Genomic DNA, 22,292 nt, shown 5'->3' on the forward strand with positions numbered 1-22,292 from the left:
ACAACAAATGCGAACACACAGCTGGCCTCCACCACCACAGCTGCACCAACAACAACCGCGATCACAGAGCCGGCCTCCACCACCACAGCAGCAACATCAACAACAACTTCGACCAGAGAGCCGGCGTCCACAACCACAGCAGCAACAACAACTGCAACCACAGAGCCGGCATTTACCACCAAAGCAGCAAGAACAACAACCACAACCACAGAGCTTGCCTCCACCACCACAGCAGAAACAACTACAACAACAACCGCGACAACAGAGCCGGCCTCCACCACCACAGCAGCAACATCAACAACAACTTCGACCACAGAGCTGGCGTCCACAACCACAGCAGCAACAACAACTGCAACCACAGAGCCGGCATTTACCACCAAAGCAGCAAGAACAACAACCACAACCACAGAGCTTGCCTCCACCACCACAGCAGAAAAAACTACAACAACAACCGCGACAACAGAGCCGGCCTCCACCACTACAGAAGCAACAAAAACTGCGACCACAGAGCCGACCTCAACCACCACAGCAACAACAAAAACAACTGCGACTACAGAGCCGGCATCCACCACCACAGGAGCAACAACAACAACAATCGCAAGCACAGAGCCAGCCTCCACCACCACAGCAGCAACAACAACAACAACTGCGACTACAGAGCCGGCCTCCTCCACCACAGCAGCAACAACAACCACCGCGACCACAGAGTCCACCTCTACCACCAAAGCAGAAGCAACAAGAACCGCAGCTACAGAGACGGCCTCCACCACCACAGCAGCAGCAACAACAACCGCAGATACAGAGCCAGCCTCCACCACCACAGCAGCAGTAACAACAACCGCAGCTACAGAGCCGGCCTCCACCACCACAGCAGCAGCAACAATAACTGCGACCATAGAGCCGGCGTCCACAACAACAGCAGCAACAACTGCGACCACAGAGCCGGCATCCACCAACACAGCAGGAAGAACAACAACCGCGACCATAGAGCTTGCCTCCACCACCACAGCAGAAACAACTACAACAACAACCGTGATAACAGAGCCGGCCTCCACCACTACAGAAGCAACAACAACTGAGACCACAGAGCCAACCTCAACCAACACAGCATCAACAACAACAACTGCGACTACAGAGCCGGCATCCACCACCACAGCAGCAACAACAACAACTTCAACCACAGAGCTGGCATCCACCACCGCAACAGCAACAACAACTGCAACCACAGAACCGGCCTCCACCACCACAGCAGCAACAACAACAACAACAACAACCGCGATCACCGAGCCGGCCTCCACCAAAGCAGCAACAACAACAACTGCGACCACAGTGCCAGTCTCCACCACCACAGAGGTAACAACAACAACTGCAACCACAGAGCCGGCCTCCACCACCACAGTAGTAACAACAACAACCGCGACCACAGAGTCCACCTCCACCACCACAGCAGCAGCAACAACCGCAGCTACAGAGCCGGCCTCCACCACCACAGCAGCAACAACAACAACCGCAGCTGCAGAGCTGGCTTCCACCACCACAGCAGCAGCAATAACAACCGTAGCTACAGAGCTGGCCTCAACTACCACAGCAGCAGCAGTAACAACCGTGACCACAGAGCCGGCCTTAACCACCACAGCAGCAACAGCAACAACTGCGACCACAGAGCCGGCCTTAACCACCACAGCAGCAACAACAACAATTGCGAATACAGAGCCGGCCTTCACCAACACAGCAGCAACAACAACAACAACTGCAACCACAGAGTCAGCCTCCACCACCACACCAGCAACAACAACAACAACAACTGCGACCTCAGTACCGGCCTCCACCACCACAGTAGCAAAAACAACAACAAATGCGAACACACAGCTGGCCTCCACCACCACAGCTGCACCAACAACAACCGCGATCACAGAGCCGGCCTCCACCACCACAGCAGCAATATCAACAACAACTTCGACCACAGAGCCGGCGTCCACAACCACAGCAGCAACAACAACTGCAACCACAGAGCCGGCATTTACCACCAAAGCAGCAAGAACAACAACCACAACCACGGAGTTTGCCTCCACCACCACAGCAGAAACAACTACAACAACAACCGCAACAACAGAGCCGGTCTCCACCACTACAGAAGCAACAAAAACTGCGACCACAGAGCCGACCTCAACCACCACAGCATCAACAAAAACAACTGCGAATACAGAGCCGGCATCCACCACCACAGGACCAACAACAACAACAATCGCAAGCACAGAGCCAGCCTCCACCACCACAGCAGCAACAACAACAACAACAACAACTGCGACTACAGAGCCGGCCTCCACCACCACAGCAGCAACAACAACAACCGCGACCACAGAGTCCACCTCAACCACCACAGCAGCAGCAACAACAACCGCAGCTACAGAGACGGCCTCCACCACCACAAAAGCAGCAACAACAACCGCAGCTACAGAGCCGGCCTCCACCACCACAGGAGCAGTAACAACAACCACAGCTACAGAGCCGGCCTCCACCACCACAGCAGCAGCAACAATAACTGCGACAACAGAGCCGGCGTCCACAACCACAGCAGCAACAACTGCGACCACAGAGCCGGCATCCACCAACACAGCAGGAAGAACAACAACCGCGACCACAGAGCTTGCCTCCACCACCACAGCAGAAACAACTACAACAACAACCGTGGTGACAGAGCCGGCCTCCACCACTACAGAAGCAACAACAACTGCGACCACAGAGCCGACCTCAACCACCACAGCATCAACAACAACAACTGTGACTACAGAGCCGGCATCCACCACCACAGGAGCAACAATAACAACTGCAACCACAGAGCTGGCATCCACCACCGCAACAGCAACAATAACTGCAACCACAGAGCCGGCCTCTACCACCACTGCAGCAACAACAACAAGTACGACCGCAGTGTCAGTCTCCACCACCACAGAGGCAACAACAACAACAACTGCGACATCAGAGCTTGCCTTCACCACCACAGCAGAAACAACTACAACAACAACCGCGACCACAGAGCCGGCCTCCACCACTACAGAAGCAACTGTGACCACAGAGCCGACCTCAACCACCACAGGATCAACAACAACTGCGACTACAGAGCCGGCCTCCACCACCACAGCAGCAACAACAACAACTGCGACCACAGTGCCAGCTTCCACCACCACAGCATCAGCAATAACAACCGCAGCTACCGAGCTGGCCTCAACCACCATAGCAGCAGCAATAACAACCGTAGCTACAGAGGTGGCCTCAACCACCACAGCAGCAGCAACAACAACCGTGACCACAGAGCCGACCTCAACCACCACAGCATCAACAACAACTGCGACTACAGAGCCGGCTTCCACCACCACAGGAGCAATAACAACAACAATCGCAAGCACAGAGCCAGCCTCCACCACCACAGCAGCAACAACAACAACAACAACAACTGCAACCACAGAGCTGGCATCCACCACCGCAACAGCAACAATAACTGCAACCACAGAGCCGGCCTCCACCACCACAGCAGCAACAACAACAACAACTGCGACCACAGTGCCAGCCTCCACCACCACAGCTGCAACAACAACAACAAACGCAATCACCGAGCCGGCCTCCACCACCACAGCAGCAACAACAACAACTGCGACCACAGTGCCAGGCTCCACCACCACGGAGGCAACAACAACAACTGCGACCACAGAGCCGGCCTCCACCACCACAGCAGTAACAATAACAACCGCTACCACAGAGTCCATCTCCACCACCAAAGCAGCAGCAACAACAACCGTGACCACAGAGCCGGCCTTAACCACCACAGCAGCAACAACAACAACTGCGACCACAGAGCCGGCCTTAGCCACCACAGCAGCAACAACAACAACAACTGCGACCACAGAGTCAGCCTCCACCACCACAGCAGCAACAACAACAACAACTGCGACCACAGTACCGGCCTCCACCACCACAGCAGCAACAACAACAACAAATGCGAACATACAGCTGGCCTCCACCACCACAGCTGCACCAACAACAACCGCGATCACAGAGTCGGCCTCCACCACCACAGTAGCAACATCAACAACAACTGCGACCACAGAGCCGGCGTCCAAGACCACAGCAGCAACAACAACTGCGTCCACAGAACCGGCATCCACCACCACAGCAGCAACAACAACAACCGCGACCACAGAGCTTGCCTCCAGCACCGCAGCAGAAACAACTACAACAACAACAGCGACCACAGAGCCAGCCTACACCACTATAGAAGCAACAACAACTACGACCACAGAGCCGACCTCAACCATTACAGCATCAACAACAACAACTGCGACTACAGAGCCGGCATCCACCACCACAGGAGCAACAACAACAACAACAACAATCGCAAGCACAGAGCCGGCCTCCACCACCACAGCAGCAACAACAACAACTGCACCCACAGAGCTGGCATCCACCACCGCAACAGCAACAACAACTGCAACCACAGAGCCGGCCTCCACCAGCACAGCAGCAACAACAACAACAACTGCGACCACAGTGCTAGCCTCCACCACCACAGCTGCAACAACAACCGCGATCACCGAGCCGGTCTCCACCACCAAAGCAGCAACAACAACAACAATTGCGACCACAGTGCCAGTCTCCACCACCACAGAGGCAACAACAACAACCGTGACCACAGAGCTTGCCTCCACCACCACAGCAGAAATAACTACAACAACAACAGCGACCACAGAGCCGGCCTCCACCACTACAGAAGCAACAACAACTGCGACCACAGAGCCGACCTCAACCACCACAGCATCAACAACAACAACTGCGACTACAGAGCCGGCATTCACCACCACAGGAGCCACAACAACAACAACAACAATCGCAAGCACAGAGTCGGCATCCACCACCAGAGCAGCAACAACAACAACTGCAACCACAGAGCTGGCATCCACCACCGCAACAGAAACAACAAGTGCAACCACAGAGCCGGCCTCCACCACCACAGCTGCACCAACAACAACCGCGATCACAGAGCTGGCCTCCACCACCACAGCAGCAACATCATCAACAACTGCGACCACAGAGCCGGCGCCCACAACCACAGCAGCAACAACAACTGCGACCACAGAGGCGGCATCCACCACCACAGCAGCAACAACAACAACTGCGACCACAGAGCTTGCCTCCACCACCATAGCAGAAACAACTACAACAACAACAGCGACCACAGAGCCGGCCTCCACCACTACAGAATCAACAACAACTGCGACCACAGAGCCGACCTCAACCACCACAGCATCAACAACAACAGCTGCGACTACAGAGCCGGTATCCACCACCACAGGAGCAACAACAACAACAATAGCAAGAACAGAGCCGGCCTCCACCCCCACAGCAGCAACAACAACAACTGCAAGCACAGAGCTGGCATCCACCACCGCAACAGCAACAACAACTGCAACCACAGAGCCGGCCTCCAACACCACAGCAGCAACAACAACATCAACAACTGCGACCACAGTGCCAGCCTCCACCACTACAGCTGCAACAACAACAACCGCGATCACCGAGCCAGCCTCCACCACCACAGCAGCAACAACAACAACTGCGACCACAGTGCCAGTCTCCACCACCACAGAGGTAACAACAACAACTGCGACCACAGAGCCGGCCTCCACCACGACAGCAGCAGCAACAACAACCGCGACCACAGAGTCCACCTCCACCACCACAGGAGCAGCAACAACAACCGCAGCTACAGATCTGGCCTCCACCACCACAGCAGCAGTAACAACAAACGCAGCTACAGAGCCGGCCTCCACCACCACAGCAGCAGCAACAACTGCGACCATAGAGCCGGCTTCCACCACCACAGCAGCAACAACAACTGCGACTACAGATCCGGCCTCCACCACCACAGCAGCAGCAGCAACAACAACAAATGCGACCACAGAACCGGCCTCCACCACCACAGCAGCAACATCAACCACGACCACAGAGCTGGCCTCCACCACCACAGCAACAATAACAATCGCGACCACAGAGTCGGCCTCCACTACCACAGCAGCTGCAACACCAACTGTGACCACAGAGCCGGCCTCCACCACCACAGCAACAACAACAACCGCGACCACAAAGCCGGCCTCCACCACCACAGCAACAATAACAATCGCTACCACTGAGCCAGTCTCCACCACCACAGCAGCTGCAACAACATCACCCGCGACCATAGAGCCAGCCTCCACCACAACAGCAGCTACAACAACTGCAACCACAGAGCCGGCCTCCACGACCACAGCATCAACAACCGCGACCACAGAGCCGGCCTCCACCACCACAGCAACAACAACAACAACAGAGCCGGCCTTCACCACCAAAGCAACAACAACAACCGCGACCACAGAGCCGGCCTCCACGACCACAGCAACAACAACAACCGCGATCACAGAGCCGGCCTCTACTACCACAGCAGCAACAACAACAACAACAACCGCGAGAACAGAGTCGGCCTTCACCACCATAGCAGCAGCAATAACTACAACCGCCACCACAGAGCCGGTCTCTACCACCACAGCAGCAACAACAAAAACCCTGACCACAGAGCCGGCCTCCACCACCACAGCAGCAACAACAACCGGGACGACAAAGCCGGCCTCCATCACCACAGCAACAACAACAACCGCGACCTCAGAGCCGGCCTCTTCCACCACAGCAGCATCAACAACAACAACAACCGCAAGAACAGAGTCGGCCTCCACCACCATAGTAGCAGCAATAACTACAACCGCCACCACAGAGCCGGTCTCTACCACCACAGCAGCAACAATAACAACAACCGCGATCACAGAGCCGGCATCCACCACCACAGCAGCAGCAACAAAAACCCCGACCACAGAGCCGGCCTCCACCCCCATAGGAGCAGCAACAACAATAACCGCGACCACAGAACCGGTCTTCACCACCACAGCAACAACAACAACCGGGACCACAGAGTCGGCCTCCATCACCACAGCAACAACAACAACCGCGACCACAGAGCCGGCCTCTACCACCACAGCAGCAGCAACAACAACAACAGCGAGAACAGAGTCGGCCTCCACCACCATAGCAGCAGCAACAACTACAACCGCCACCACAGAGCCGGTCTCTACCACCACAGCAGCAACAACAACCGGGACCACAGAGACGGCCTCCACCACCACAGCAACAACCGCAACCACAGAGCCGGCCTCCACCACCATAGGAGCAGCAACAACAACCGCGACCACAGAGCCGGCCTCCACCACCACAGCAACAACAACAACCGCGACCACAGAGCCGGCCTCCACTACCACAGCAGCTGCAACAACAACAACTGTGACCACAGAGCCGTCCTCCACCACCACAGCAACAACAACAACCGCGACCACAGAGCCGGCCTCCACCACCAGAGCAACAACAACAACTGCGACCACAAAACCGGCCTTCACCACCACAGCAGCAACAACAACTGCGACCATAGAGCTGGTCTCCACAACAACTACAGGTCCTGCCTCCACAACAATCCCAGGGCCTGCCTCCACAATAACTCCAGGGCCTGCCTCAACAGGGCCTGCCTTCACAACAACTCCACCAACCAGTACTAAGCCTCCAACAACTACTAGGCTCGTGACAACCACAACTGCTAATAACGTACAACCATTAACTATAACGTTTTTAAACAGACCTTATACACCCAGTCTCCAGGACCCATTTTCTGCAGAATATAAACTACAGTCCACTGAAATAATACACAAAGTAAGTAACAATGAATTCATCTCCACATTCATATTTATATTATTAGGGTCCAGTCCACACATGGCAGAGGATGTGTAACTCTTATCATGTACTATTGGGGGATATATGCAGATTATAATCTCCTATCTGATGTCTCCACTGTGGGGTTTATTATCTAATGTAATGAATTCCTATAAACCTAAACCACACATATTAGCAGTGACGTTATTGTATCTTATTTATAAGCACCGATTTGTGTCGCCACAAGGAGATATGCACAATTAAACAAAGTTAATAATAGATAATAAATGAATAATCTCCAAAATAGAGTCGAGCTACTGCACCAAACAAAACCAATAGAAAATGTAGCCAAAGACAATACAATAGTAAAATATGAAATTTTATTACAGATCATAATAAAAACCAATAAACTGCAAGGGATAGTAATGAAAAAAGTGCCGAGGCACCACAAGACTCAAACAGTGAATTGCAAACAGACAATAAATAGATTGTTTAAAGATATAAATATGTATTACATTCTAATTATCTGTCCCCATCAAGGGTATAGCAGTAATTGAAATAGATGTAACCACATGTAAATAGATGTCACCACACCTCCCTGACGAAGGCTACGGCCGAAACACGTGTTGGTGTGGCTCAGCAGTGGCTAATGGCAACAAGTAATTAACCCGTATGATGGGATCTCTTGGGTATTTGTCCTTGGCTCCTTTTGCCTGTATACATGCCCTTTAGCGATATGCAAACAGTTAATTAGATTATACGTTTTTTGTAGTTTTACATCTATTTCAATTACTGCTATACCCTTGATGGGGACAGATAATTAGAATGTAATACATATTTATATCTTTACTAGAAGGTGGCCCGATTCTACGCATCGGGTATTCTAGAATTTACGTATTGTGTAGTTAATGTATGATTTTTGTTATATATATATATATATATATATATATATATATATATATATATATAGATAGATAGATAGATAGATGTTGTGTGTAGTTACCAAGTGTTTGTGTAGGGCGCTGTAAATGTTCTGGGTGTTGTCTGGGTGTGGCGGGGGGTGAGAGTGGTGTTGTTTGTGTGTTGCGTTATTTGTGGAGCGCTGTGTGTCTGTAGCGTTGTGTGTGTGTGTTGCGCGGTTTGTGTGGGTGTGGGGTGTGTGTGTGTGTTTTGGTGGGAGGTATGTTTTGTGCAATGTGTGTGTTGTGCGGTATGTGCGTATATTTGTGTGTGCGGCGTTGTTTGTTTGTGTGGGTGTCTGTATAGGGCAGTGTTTGTGGTTCCCAGTGTGTGTTTGGTGTGTTGTGCAGTGCGTGTGTGGCGGTGTGTGTGTGTGTGTGTGTGTGTGTGTGTGTGTGTGTTTTAGGGGGAGGTGTGCACCCCCCATCGTGCTCCATCCCCCATGCTGCGCACCCCCCATCGTGCTCCATCCTCCATGCTGCGCACCCCCCATGGTGCTCCATCCCCCATGCTGCGCACCCCCCATGGTGCTCCATCCCCTATGCTGCGCACTCCCCATCGTGCTCCATCCCCCATGCTGCGCACTCCCCATCGTGCTCCATCCCCCATGCTGCGCACCCCCAAACGTGCTCCATCCCCCATGCTGCGCACCCCCCATTGTGCTCCATCCCCCATGCTGCGCACTCCCCATCGTGCTCCATCCCCCATGCTGCGCACTCCCCATCGTGCTCCATCCCCCATGCTGCGCACTCCCCATCGTGCTCCATCCCCCATGCTGCGCACTCCCAAACGTGCTCCATCCCCCATGCTACGCACTCCCCATCGTGCTCCATCCCCCATGCTGCGCACCCCCCATCGTGCTCCATCCCCCATGCTGCGCACTTCCCATCGTGCTCCATCCCCCATGCTGTGCACCCCCATCGTGCTCCATCCCCCATGCTGCGCACCCCCCATCGTGCTCCATCCCCCATGCTGCGCACCCTCCATCGTGCTCCATCCCCCATGCTGCGCACTCCCCATCGTGCTCCACAGTCACACATCAGACAGTATACACGCACACATCTGAGCGCATACACACACACACACCCCACTTCTCCCTGTGCCCACCGGTGGGCGGTCTCAGCAGCTGTGCTGCACGCCGTGCTCCTCTGCCGACACTCACAGATCTGATCGCATACACTCACACACACACACATCAGAACACACTCACACACATCCGATCGCATACACTCACACACACACACTGACGATATCGCACATACGCGCGCACACAATCACAACATCCGGAGATACCACATCCTTCCGGCCATGTGATCCTCCGGCAGGTCCTGGAAGGTCACTGCACAGTATCGCCGCCGAGAAGCAAGCGATATCACGGGATGTTGTGAGTATGTGGATGCGATCTGATGTGTGTGTGAGAGTGAGTGTGATCTGATGTGTGTGTGTGTGTGTGTGTCTGTTCTTATGTGTGTGCGTGTGTGTGTGTTCCGCCGCTGCAGGACCTTCATGTGCTCACCTCGGGGCGAGAGGCCATTCCGTGTGGGGGGCGGAGCCTGGGCGAGCAGCCAATCCGTGAGGCCGAGCGGCCAATCCGTGCGGGGGGCGAGGCCATGGCGAGCCCAGCGGCCAATCCGCTGTTTGTCACCGTAAGGACATGGCCAATCCGTGCGGGGGGGGGGAGAGCCTGGGTGAGCGGCCAATCCGTGTGGGGGGCGGAGCCATGGCGAGCCCAGCGGCCAATCAGCTGTTTGTCACCGTAAGGACATGTCACCGTAAGGACACAATTTTGGAGCAAGACAGACAGACAGAATAAGGCAATTATATATATAGATACAATCTATTTATTGTCTGTTTGCAATTCACTGTTTGAGTCTTGTGGTGCCTCGGCACTTTTTTCATTACTATCCCTTGCAGTTTATTGGTTTTTATTATGATCTTTAATAAAATTTCATATTTTACTATTGTATTGTCTTTGGCTACATTTTCTATTGGTTTTGTATCTTATTTATGTAAAGAAGGGAGGTGAAATGTATTCAATGAAAGGCTCCTACGATATAATTCCCGATTCAGATTTTTTCCTTTTTGACTGTTACTATAACAATCTACGACTGATATGAACATGTACGAAATTTACAACATTTGCTCCATTTCCCCTCCTGTAGTGACTTGTCCGTCATCTGCTGCGTCGCTCCCATCTAGGAGTATAGACTGCAGCAGAGCGGACTAGAAGCCACCGCACAGGATGATGGGGGATTCCCACTGTCATTACTGTACCCTCACCCTTCTCTCCTTTCATCTCTCTCTACAGATGATGGTGTTTTTAAACAAATATTTCATCGTTATAAGAATAACCATAATAACATATAGGTAAGTTCTTATATATGAGTGTGAAGGATACAGTGATAATAAGCCGGGAGGAATATAATAATTATAATCAACAGCAGCCGCGACATCACTACTGCCACATTCATTTATGTTTTTTTTAATGGAAGGTGCCAAAAAAAAAAAAAAAAGTTTCAACAACTGAAAGAAAATATAAAATATTAATGTTTTAATTTTTTGTTTAAATATGATCCTATGTTTTAATGGAGTTAAATATGAAAAATAATTTACAAAGTTTGATCTTTTCCAGTTTTAAACACTAGGGGGAGCAGCTGCTGAAATTTGGCATGAAAACCTCATGTACAACTAGCTTGCATTACAACTAAAGTGAAAGTCGGGGGTGGGGCCTGGTCACATGTGTCTGATGTCACAGATCCTCCCCCCTTTTGGGTGTTTACAAAAATATAAGGGAGGATGAAGTTTCAGATCATAGAGCGGAGCCATTTTGTCAGTGACTGCAAAGTAATACTGAAATGTGGGAGGTGTCACTGAGGACGGCTGGCATAGTGCTCCACTGTATAATGTGCCCCATATAGTGCTCCACAGTATAATGTGCCCCATATACTGCTCCACTGTATAATGTGGACATATAGTGCTTCACTGTATAATGTGGACATATAGTGCTCCACTGAATATTGTGCCTCATATAGTGCTTTACAGTATAATGTGCCCCATATAGTGCTCCACTGTATAATGTGCCCCATATAGTGCTCCACTGTATAATGTGCCTCATATAGTGCTTCACTGTATAATGTGCCCCATATAGTGCTCTACTGTATAATGTGCCTCATATAGTGCTCCACTGTATAATGTGCCCCATATAGTGCTCCACTGTATAATGTGCCCCATATAGTGCTCCACTGTATAATGTGCCCCATATAGTGCTCCACAGTATAATGTGCCTCATATAGTGCTCCACTGTATAATGTGCCCCATATAGTGCTCCACTGTATAATGTGCCGCATATAGTGCTCCACTGTATAATGTGCCCCATATAGTGCTTCACTGTATAATGTGCCCCATATAGTGCTCCACTGTATAATGTGCTCCATATAGTGCTCCACTGTATAATGTGCCGCATATAGTGCTCCACTGTATAATGTGCCCCATATAGTGCTTCACTGTATAATGTGCCCCATATAGTGCTTCACTGTATAATGTGCCCCATATAGTGCTCCACTGTATAATGTGCCTCATATAGTGCTTCACTGTATAATGTGCCTCATATAGTGCTCCACAGTATAATGTGCCCCATATAGTGCTCCACTGTATAATGTGCCTCATATAGTGCTTCACTGTATAATGTGCCTCATATAGTGCTTCACTGTATAATGTGCCTCATATAGTGCTTCACTGTATAATGTGCCTCATATAGTGCTCCACTGTATAATGTGCCTCATATAGTGCTCCACTGTATAATGTGCCCCATATAGTGCTCCACTGTATAATGTGCCGCATATAGTGCTCCACTGTATAATGTGCCCCATATAGTGCTTCACTGTATAATGTGCCCCATATAGTGCTCCACTGTATAATGTGCTCCATATAGTGCTCCACTGTATAATGTGCCGCATATAGTGCTCCACTGTATAATGTGCCCCATATAGTGCTCCACTGTATAATGTGCCCCATATAGTGCTTCACTGTATAATGTGCCCCATATAGTGCTCCACTGTATAATGTGCCTCATATAGTGCTCCACTGTATAATGTGCCCCATATAGTGCTCCACTGAATAATGTGCCTCATATAGTGCTCCACTGTATAATGTGCCTCATATAGTGCTTCACTGCATAATGTGCCCCATATAGTGCTCCACTGTATAATGTGCCCCATATAGTGCTCCACTGTATAATGTGCCCCATATAGTGCTCCACTGTATAATGTGCCCCATATAGTGCTCCACTGTATAATGTGCCCCATATAGTGCTTCACTGTATAATGTGCCCCATATAGTGCTCCACTGTATAATGTGCCTCATATAGTGCTTCACTGTATAATGTGCCTCATATAGTGCTCCACTGAATATTGTGCCTCATATAGTGCTTTACAGTATAATGTGCCCCATATAGTGCTCCACTGTATAATGTGCCTCATATAGTGCTTCACTGTATAATGTGCCCCATATAGTGCTCTACTGTATAATGTGCCTCATATAGTGCTCCACTGTATAATGTGCCCCATATAGTGCTCCACTGTATAATGTGCCCCATATAGTGCTCCACTGTATAATGTGCCCCATATAGTGCTCCACTGTATAATGTGCCTCATATAGTGCTCCACTGTATAATGTGCCCCATATAGTGCTCCACTGTATAATGTGCCCCATATAGTGCTCCACTGTATAATGTGCCCCATATAGTGCTCCACTGTATAATGTGCCCCATATAGTGCTTCACTGTATAATGTGCCCCATATAGTGCTCCACTGTATAATGTGCCTCATATAGTGCTTCACTGTATAATGTGGACATATAGTGCTCCACTGTATAATGTGCCCCATATAGTGCTCCACAGTATAATGTGCCTCATATAGTGCTCCACTGTATAATGTGCCCCATATAGTGCTCCACTGTATAATGTGCCCCATATAGTGCTCCACTGTATAATGTGCCCCATATAGTGCTCCACTGTATAATGTGCCCCATATAGTGCTTCACTGTATAATGTGCCCCATATAGTGCTCCACTGTATAATGTGCCTCATATAGTGCTTCACTGTATAATGTGCCTCATATAGTGCTCCACAGTATAATGTGCCCCATATAGTGCTCCACTGTATAATGTGCCTCATATAGTGCTTCACTGTATAATGTGCCTCATATAGTGCTTCACTGTATAATGTGCCTCATATAGTGCTTCACTGTATAATGTGGACATATAGTGCTCCACTGAATAATGTGCCTCATATAGTGCTCCACTGTATAATGTGCCTCATATAGTGCTCCACTGTATAATGTGCCTCATATAGTGCTCCACTGAATAATGTGCCTCATATAGTGCTCCACTGTATAATGTGCCTCATATAGTGCTTCACTGCATAATGTGCCCCATATAGTGCTCCACTGTATAATGTGCCCCATATAGTGCTCCACTGTATAATGTGCCCCATATAGTGCTCCACTGTATAATGTGCCCCATATAGTGCTCCACTGTATAATGTGCCCCATATAGTGCTTCACTGTATAATGTGCCCCATATAGTGCTCCACTGTATAATGTGCCTCATATAGTGCTTCACTGTATAATGTGCCTCATATAGTGCTCCACTGTATAATGTGCCTCATATAGTGCTTCACTGTATAATGTGCCTCATATAGTGCTTCACTGTATAATGTGGACATATAGTGCTCCACTGAATAATGTGCCTCATATAGTGCTCCACTGTATAATGTGCCTCATATAGTGCTCCACAGTATAATGCGCCTCATATAGTGATCCACTGTATAATGTGCCTCATATAGTGCTTCACTGTATAATGTGCCTCATATAGTGCTCCACTGTATAATGTGCCTCATATAGTGCTTCACTGTATAATGTGCCTCATATAGTGCTTCACAGTATAATGTGCCCCATATAGTGCTTCACTGTATAATGTGCCTCATATAGTGCTCCACAGTATAATGTGCCCCATATAGTGCTCCACTGTATAATGTGCCCCATATAGTGCTTCACTGTATAATGTGGACATATAGTGCTCCACTGAATAATGTGCCTCATATAGTGCTCCACTGTATAATGTGCCGCATATAGTGCTCCACTGAATAATGTGCCTCATATAGTGCTCCACAGTATAATGCGCCTCATATAGTGATCCACTGTATAATGTGCCCCATATAGTGCTCCACAGTATAATGCGCCTCATATAGTGATCCACTGTATAATGTGCCTCATATAGTGCTCCACAGTATAATGCGCCTCATATAGTGATCCACTGTATAATGTGCCTCATATAGTGCTCCACAGTATAATGCGCTTCATATAGTGATCCACTGTATAATGTGCCCCATATAGTGCTCCACAGTATAATGCGCCTCATATAGTGATCCACTGTATAATGTGCCCCATATAGTGCTCCACAGTATAATGCGCCTCATATAGTGATCCACTGTATAATGTGCCTCATATAGTGCTTCACTGTATAATGTGCCTCATATAGTGCTCCACTGTATAATGTGCCTCATATAGTGCTTCACTGTATAATGTGCCTCATATAGTGCTTCACTGTATAATGTGCCTCATATAGTGCTTCACTGTATAATGTGGACATATAGTGCTCCACTGAATAATGTGCCTCATATAGTGCTTCACTGTATAATGTGGACATATAGTGCTCCACTGTATATTGTGCCCCATATAGTGCTCCACTGTATAATGTGCCTCATATAGTGCTTCACTGCATAATGTGCCCCATATAGTGCTCCACTGTATAATGTGCCCCATATAGTGCTCCACAGTATAATGTGCCCCATATAGTGCTCCACTGTATAATGTGCCCCATATAGTGCTCCACTGTATAATGTGCCCCATATAGTGCTCCACTGTATAATGTGCCCCATATAGTGCTCCACTGTATATTGTGCCCCATATAGTGCTCCACTGTATAATGTGCCCCATATAGTGCTTCACTGTATAATGTGCCCCATATAGTGCTCCACTGTATAATGTGCCTCATATAGTGCTTCACTGTATAATGTGCCTCATATAGTGCTCCACTGTATAATGTGCCTCATATAGTGCTTCACTGTATAATGTGCCTCATATAGTGCTTCACTGTATAATGTGGACATATAGTGCTCCACTGAATAATGTGCCTCATATAGTGCTCCACTGTATAATGTGCCTCATATAGTGCTCCACAGTATAATGCGCCTCATATAGTGCTTCACTGTATAATGTGCCTCATATAGTGCTTCACTGTATAATGTGCCTCATATAGTGCTTCACTGTATAATGTGGACATATAGTGCTCCACTGTATATTGTGCCCCATATAGTGCTCCACTGTATAATGTGCCTCATATAGTGCTTCACTGCATAATGTGCCCCATATAGTGCTCCACTGTATAATGTGCCCCATATAGTGCTCCACTGTATAATGTGCCCCATATAGTGCTCCACTGTATAATGTGCCCCATATAGTGCTTCACTGTATAATGTGCCCCATATAGTGCTCCACTGTATAATGTGCCTCATATAGTGCTTCACTGTATAATGTGCCTCATATAGTGCTCCACTGTATAATGTGCCTCATATAGTGCTTCACTGTATAATGTGCCTCATATAGTGCTTCACTGTATAATGTGGACATATAGTGCTCCACTGAATAATGTGCCTCATATAGTGCTCCACTGTATAATGTGCCTCATATAGTGCTCCACAGTATAATGCGCCTCATATAGTGATCCACTGTATAATGTGCCTCATATAGTGCTCCACAGTATAATGCGCCTCATATAGTGATCCACTGTATAATGTGCCTCATATAGTGCTCCACAGTATAATGCGCTTCATATAGTGATCCACTGTATAATGTGCCCCATATAGTGCTCCACAGTACAAAATCCCCCATATAGTGCTCCACAGTATAATGCGCCTCATATAGTGATCCACTGTATAATGTGCCCCATATAGTGCTCCACAGTATAATGCGCCTCATATAGTGATCCACTGTATAATGTGCCCCATATAGTGCTCCACTGTATAATGTGCCCCATATAGTGATCCACTGTATAATGTGCCCCATATAGTGCTCCACTGTATAATGTGCCCCATATAGTGATCCACTGTATAATTGACCCATATAGTGCTCCACTGTATAATGTGTATCATATAGTACTCCACTGTATAAAGCACCCCATATAGTACTCCACTGTATAATGTGCCCCATTTATTGCTCCACTGTATAATGTGCCCCATATAGTGCTCCAGTTATGTGCTTCAATGTATAATGTGACTCATAGTGCTCTACTGTATATTCTTCCCATGCAGTGCTCTACAGTATAATGTGCCCCATATAGTGCTGCACTGTATACTGTGTCCCATATAGTGTTCCACTGTGTAATATGCTCCATATAATGGTCCACAGTATAATTTGTCTTATATAGTTCTCCACTGTATACTGGGCCCCATATAGTGCTCCACTGTATAATGTGCCCCATAGTACTCCACTGTATAATGTGTCCAATAATGCAGCACTGTATAATGTGTCCCATAGTGCACCACTATATAAAGTGCCCCATATGGTTCTCCACTATATAAAGTGCCCCATATGGTGCTCCACTATATAATGTGCCCCATATGGTGCTCCACTATATAATGCGCCCCATATGGTGCTCCACTATATAATGTGCCCCATATGGTGCTCCACTATATAATGTGCCCCATATGGTGCTCCACTATATAAAGTGCCTCATATGGTGCTCCACTATATAAAGTGCCCCATATGGTGCTCCACTATATAATGTGCCCCATATGGTGCTCCACTATATAAAGTGCCTCATATGGTGCTCCACTATATAATGTGCCCCATATGGTGCTCCACTATATAATGTGCCCCATATGGTTCTCTACTATATAATGTGCCCCATATGGTGCTCCACTATATAATGTGCCCCATATGGTGCTCCACTATATAATGTGCCCCATATGGTTCTCTACTATATAATGTGCCCCATATGGTGCTCCACTATATAATGTGCCCCATATGGTGCTCCACTATATAATGTGCCCCATATGGTTCTCCACTATATAATGTGCCCCATAGTACTCCACTGTATAATGTGTCCAATAATGCAGCACTGTATAATGTGTCCCATAGTGCACCACTATATAATGTGCCCCATATGGTTCTCCACTATATAATGTGCCCCATATGGTTTTCCACTATATAATGTGCCCCATATGGTTCTCCACTATATAATGTGCCCCATATGGTTCTCTACTATATAATGTGCCCCATATGGTGCTCCACTATATAATGTGCCCCATATGGTGCTCCACTATATAATGTGCCCCATATGGTTCTCTACTATATAATGTGCCCCATATGGTGCTCCACTATATAATGTGCCCCATATGGTGCTCCACTATATAAGTGCCCCATATGGTGCTCCACTATATAATGTGCCCCATATGGTGCTCCACTATATAATGTGCCCCATATGGTGCTCCACTATATAATGTGCCCCATATGGTGCTCCACTATATAATGTGCCCCATATGGTGCTCCACTATATAATGTGCTCCATATGGTGCTCCACTATATAATGTGCCCATATGGTGCTCCACTATATAATGTGCCCCATATGGTGCTCCACTATATAATGTGCCCATATGGTGCTCCACTATATAATGTGCCCCATATGGTGCTCCACTATATAAAGTGCCTCATATGGTGCTCCACTATATAAAGTGCCTCATATGGTGCTCCACTATATAAAGTGCCTCATATGGTGCTCCACTATATAAAGTGCCTCATATGGTGCTCCACTATATAAAGTGCCTCATATGGTGCTCCACTATATAAAGTGCCTCATATGGTGCTCCACTATATAATGTGCCCCATATGGTGCTCCACTATATAAAGTGCCTCATATGGTGCTCCACTATATAATGTGCCCCATATGGTGCTCCACTATATAATGTGCCCCATATGGTGCTCCACTATATAATGTGCTCCATATGGTGCTCCACTATATAATGTGCCCATATGGTGCTCCACTATATAATGTGCCCCATATGGTGCTCCACTATATAATGTGCCCATATGGTGCTCCACTATATAATGTGCCCCATATGGTGCTCCACTATATAAAGTGCCTCATATGGTGCTCCACTATATAAAGTGCCTCATATGGTGCTCCACTATATAAAGTGCCTCATATGGTGCTCCACTATATAAAGTGCCTCATATGGTGCTCCACTATATAAAGTGCCTCATATGGTGCTCCACTATATAAAGTGCCTCATATGGTGCTCCACTATATAATGTGCCCCATATGGTGCTCCACTATATAAAGTGCCTCATATGGTGCTCCACTATATAATGTGCCCCATATGGTGCTCCACTATATAATGTGCCCCATATGGTGCTCCACTATATAAAGTGCCTCATATGGTGCTCCACTATATAAAGTGCCTCATATGGTGCTCCACTATATAAAGTGCCTCATATGGTGCTCCACTATATAAAGTGCCTCATATGGTGCTCCACTATATAATGTGCCCCATATGGTGCGCCACTGTATAATGTGCCCCATGTAGTGCTCCACTTAATAATATACCTCATGGTGCTCCATATAGTACACAGCTCTGCTATATTAGTTTACAGGGATATAGCAGAGCTGTGTCAGTGTGTTCAGAGCAAATGATATCTTTGTTGTGCTCAGAACATGGTGCCCATGAACAGTGATCGGCAGCGTGGTAGTATACTAATGATGTCAGGTTGCAAATTGCAGTCACCGCTCCCCACCACCTGTACTCACCTCATCCCGGCTTTCCGCTTCCGGCACCTCCTCCTGTCACCCTGGTATCCCGCCTGTTCCTCCTGTCTCTGCTCACTCTTAGCAGAGAGTGGTTACAGGGGAAAAGTGTAGACCATAGTGTACATTGCGGGCATCATGAAGATGGTGCCGATCTCCCACAGCTGTGGCGTTTGAATAACAATAGTATAAAAAAAGTATTAAAACTGTGAATTTAATTTTGAATTATTTTTTTCTTACATAATCAATAACTATTCATACAAAAATAAAATTTGCAGCACCTTCCCTGGAAGTATTTTTCCCTCATGTTTTTTTTTTTGCGCTGACAAAATTTATGATAAATTCCTCAAAAAGTGGCCGAGAATGTTAGATGAATGGGAGCAATTTTCTTTTTGTTCTTATTTAATCACTTCCAGAAATACTATTTACCTTCAGAAATGTATATATATATATATATATATATATATATATATATATATATATATATATATACATAGTGCCTTGCGAAAGTATTCAAAAAGATTTCCAAAACTTTAAACATCCTGTGCAAGCGAACATATTGAAATGGAAGGAGTATCATACCACTGCAAATCTACCCAGACCCGGCCGTCCATCCAAACTTTCATCTCAAACAAGGAGAAGACTGATCAGAGATGCAGTTAAAAGGCCCATGATCACTCTGGATGAACTGCAGAGCTCTACAGCTGAGGTCGGAGAGTCAGTCCATAGGACAACAATCAGTTGTACACTGGACAAATCTGGCCTTTATGGAAGAGTGGCAAGAAGAAAGCCATGTCTCAAAGATATTCATAAAAAGTGTTGTTTAAAGTTTGCCACAAGCCACCTGGGAGACACCAAACATGTGGAAGAAGGTGCTCTGGTCAGATGTAACTAAAATCAAACTATTTGGGCACAATGCCAAACGATATGTTTGACATAAAAGCAACACAGCTCATCACCCTGAACACACCATCCCCACTGTCAAACATGGTGGTGGCAGCATCATGGTTTGGGACTGCTTTTCTTCAGCAGGGACAGGGAAGATGGTTAAAATTGATGGGAATATGGATGTAGCCAAATACAGGACCATTCTTGTAGAAAACCTGTTGTTGTCTGCAAAAGACCTGAGACTGGGAAGGAGATTTGTCTTCCAACAAGACAATGATCCCAAACATAAAGCAAAATCTACAATGCAATGGTTCACAAATAAACGTATCCAGGTGTTAGAATAGTCAAGTCACAGTCCAGACCTGAATCCAATCGAGAATCTGTGGAAAGAGCTGAAAACTGCTGTTCACAAACGCTCTCCATCCAACCTCACTCAGCTCCAGCTGTTTACAAAGGAAGAATAGGCAAGAATTTCAGTCTCTCGATGTGCAAATAATAGACACATACCCCAAGAGAGTTGTGCTGTAATCGCAGCAAAAGGGGGCGCTACAAAGTATTAACTTAAAGGGGATGAATAATATTGCACGCCCCAATTTTCAGTTTATTTTTTAAAAAACTTTAAAATAAGCAATAAATATCGTTCAACTTCACAATTGTGTCCACTTGTTCTGGATTCTTCAACATAAAATTTAAAATTTTTATCTTTATGTTTAAAGCCTGAAATGTGGGAAAAGGTTGAAAAATTCAAGGGGTCCGAATACTTTCGCAAGGCACTTTATATATATATATATATATATATATATATATATATATATATATAAACAGGAAATAAAATCAATTAATCAATTAGTATATATAAAAAAACAAAAAATTACCGTAATCAACAGTTAGTCCATTTTTTTAGATATAACACACATGGCAGAATAAATAAAGTGGAACTGGATAGCACAATTGTATATTAAGACAATTTAAATTGGATATGTAATCAAATACACTGATAAAATATAAATATATTTAAAAGATTACAAGAATAATAATACATTAATGAAAACAAATAAAAAAAATAAAGATACAGGATCATTCAGGATAAAAACACATTGCAGATAATTCCTTAGGACATGTTCACACACTGCATCTTTTACTGCGTTACTTGGCACATACGTGAGATCACAAAGATGCACCCAATTACATGCACTTACATTCCCCAGTAAGTCTATAAGATTTTTATTTTGCAGTCAACACAGTGCATTTTTGGGGGTGGGGGGGTGTTTGCTAGATCCAGCCAAGATGAACCTTGAATGTGTCAAAAATGCATGCATTTCTTTGGATGCGTTTCTGCAGCGGGTGTGATTTTTAGGGCCAAAACGTGCAACTTTGTGGTTACCAAAAAAATGCAGCTTGTAAACACTGCCCTATACATTCTCAAGGGTAATGTTCAAGCCCTCAGGTATTAGGGTGCCCATTTTATATATCCAGTAATACTCCTTCCATATTAGGACCCCATAAATATCTGCAGCATGGTCTGGGATCTGTTTAATTATAATTATATTTAATTTATCGGGGGGGGGGGGGGGGGGTGTTATGTTCCTGTGCGAAGTGTTTGGAAACACTATGATTCAGCATTCCTTGCCTGATATTGTGCCTATGTTTGTTCAATCGACAATGCATAGGCTGAATCGTACGACCAATATACTGAAGGCTGCAGCTGCATTCCAATAGATATATTACATATGATGAATTGCAATTCTGTCTTTGTTTAATATTGAAGTGTTCCCCAGTGGTTATAACTGTTGATTAATTTATTG

The 22,292-nt window shown here is 46.9% G+C and overlaps 1 protein-coding gene across 1 annotated transcript in view; it reads left to right on the forward strand.

Moving 5' to 3' along the window:
• LOC142250088 (uncharacterized) overlaps positions 1 to 22,292 on the forward strand; it is a 34,628-nt gene that overhangs the window by 11,670 nt on the left and 666 nt on the right. Inside the window, exons 2-3 of the mRNA XM_075322152.1 lie at positions 3,040 to 3,135; positions 3,469 to 3,561. Of these exons, the coding sequence (XP_075178267.1) occupies positions 3,040 to 3,135; positions 3,469 to 3,561 (189 nt within the window). The remainder of the gene's footprint in view (positions 1 to 3,039; positions 3,136 to 3,468; positions 3,562 to 22,292) is intronic.

This window comes from Anomaloglossus baeobatrachus, chromosome 8 (genome assembly GCF_048569485.1).
Source record: "Anomaloglossus baeobatrachus isolate aAnoBae1 chromosome 8, aAnoBae1.hap1, whole genome shotgun sequence".
Taxonomy (NCBI): Eukaryota; Metazoa; Chordata; class Amphibia; order Anura; family Aromobatidae; genus Anomaloglossus; species Anomaloglossus baeobatrachus.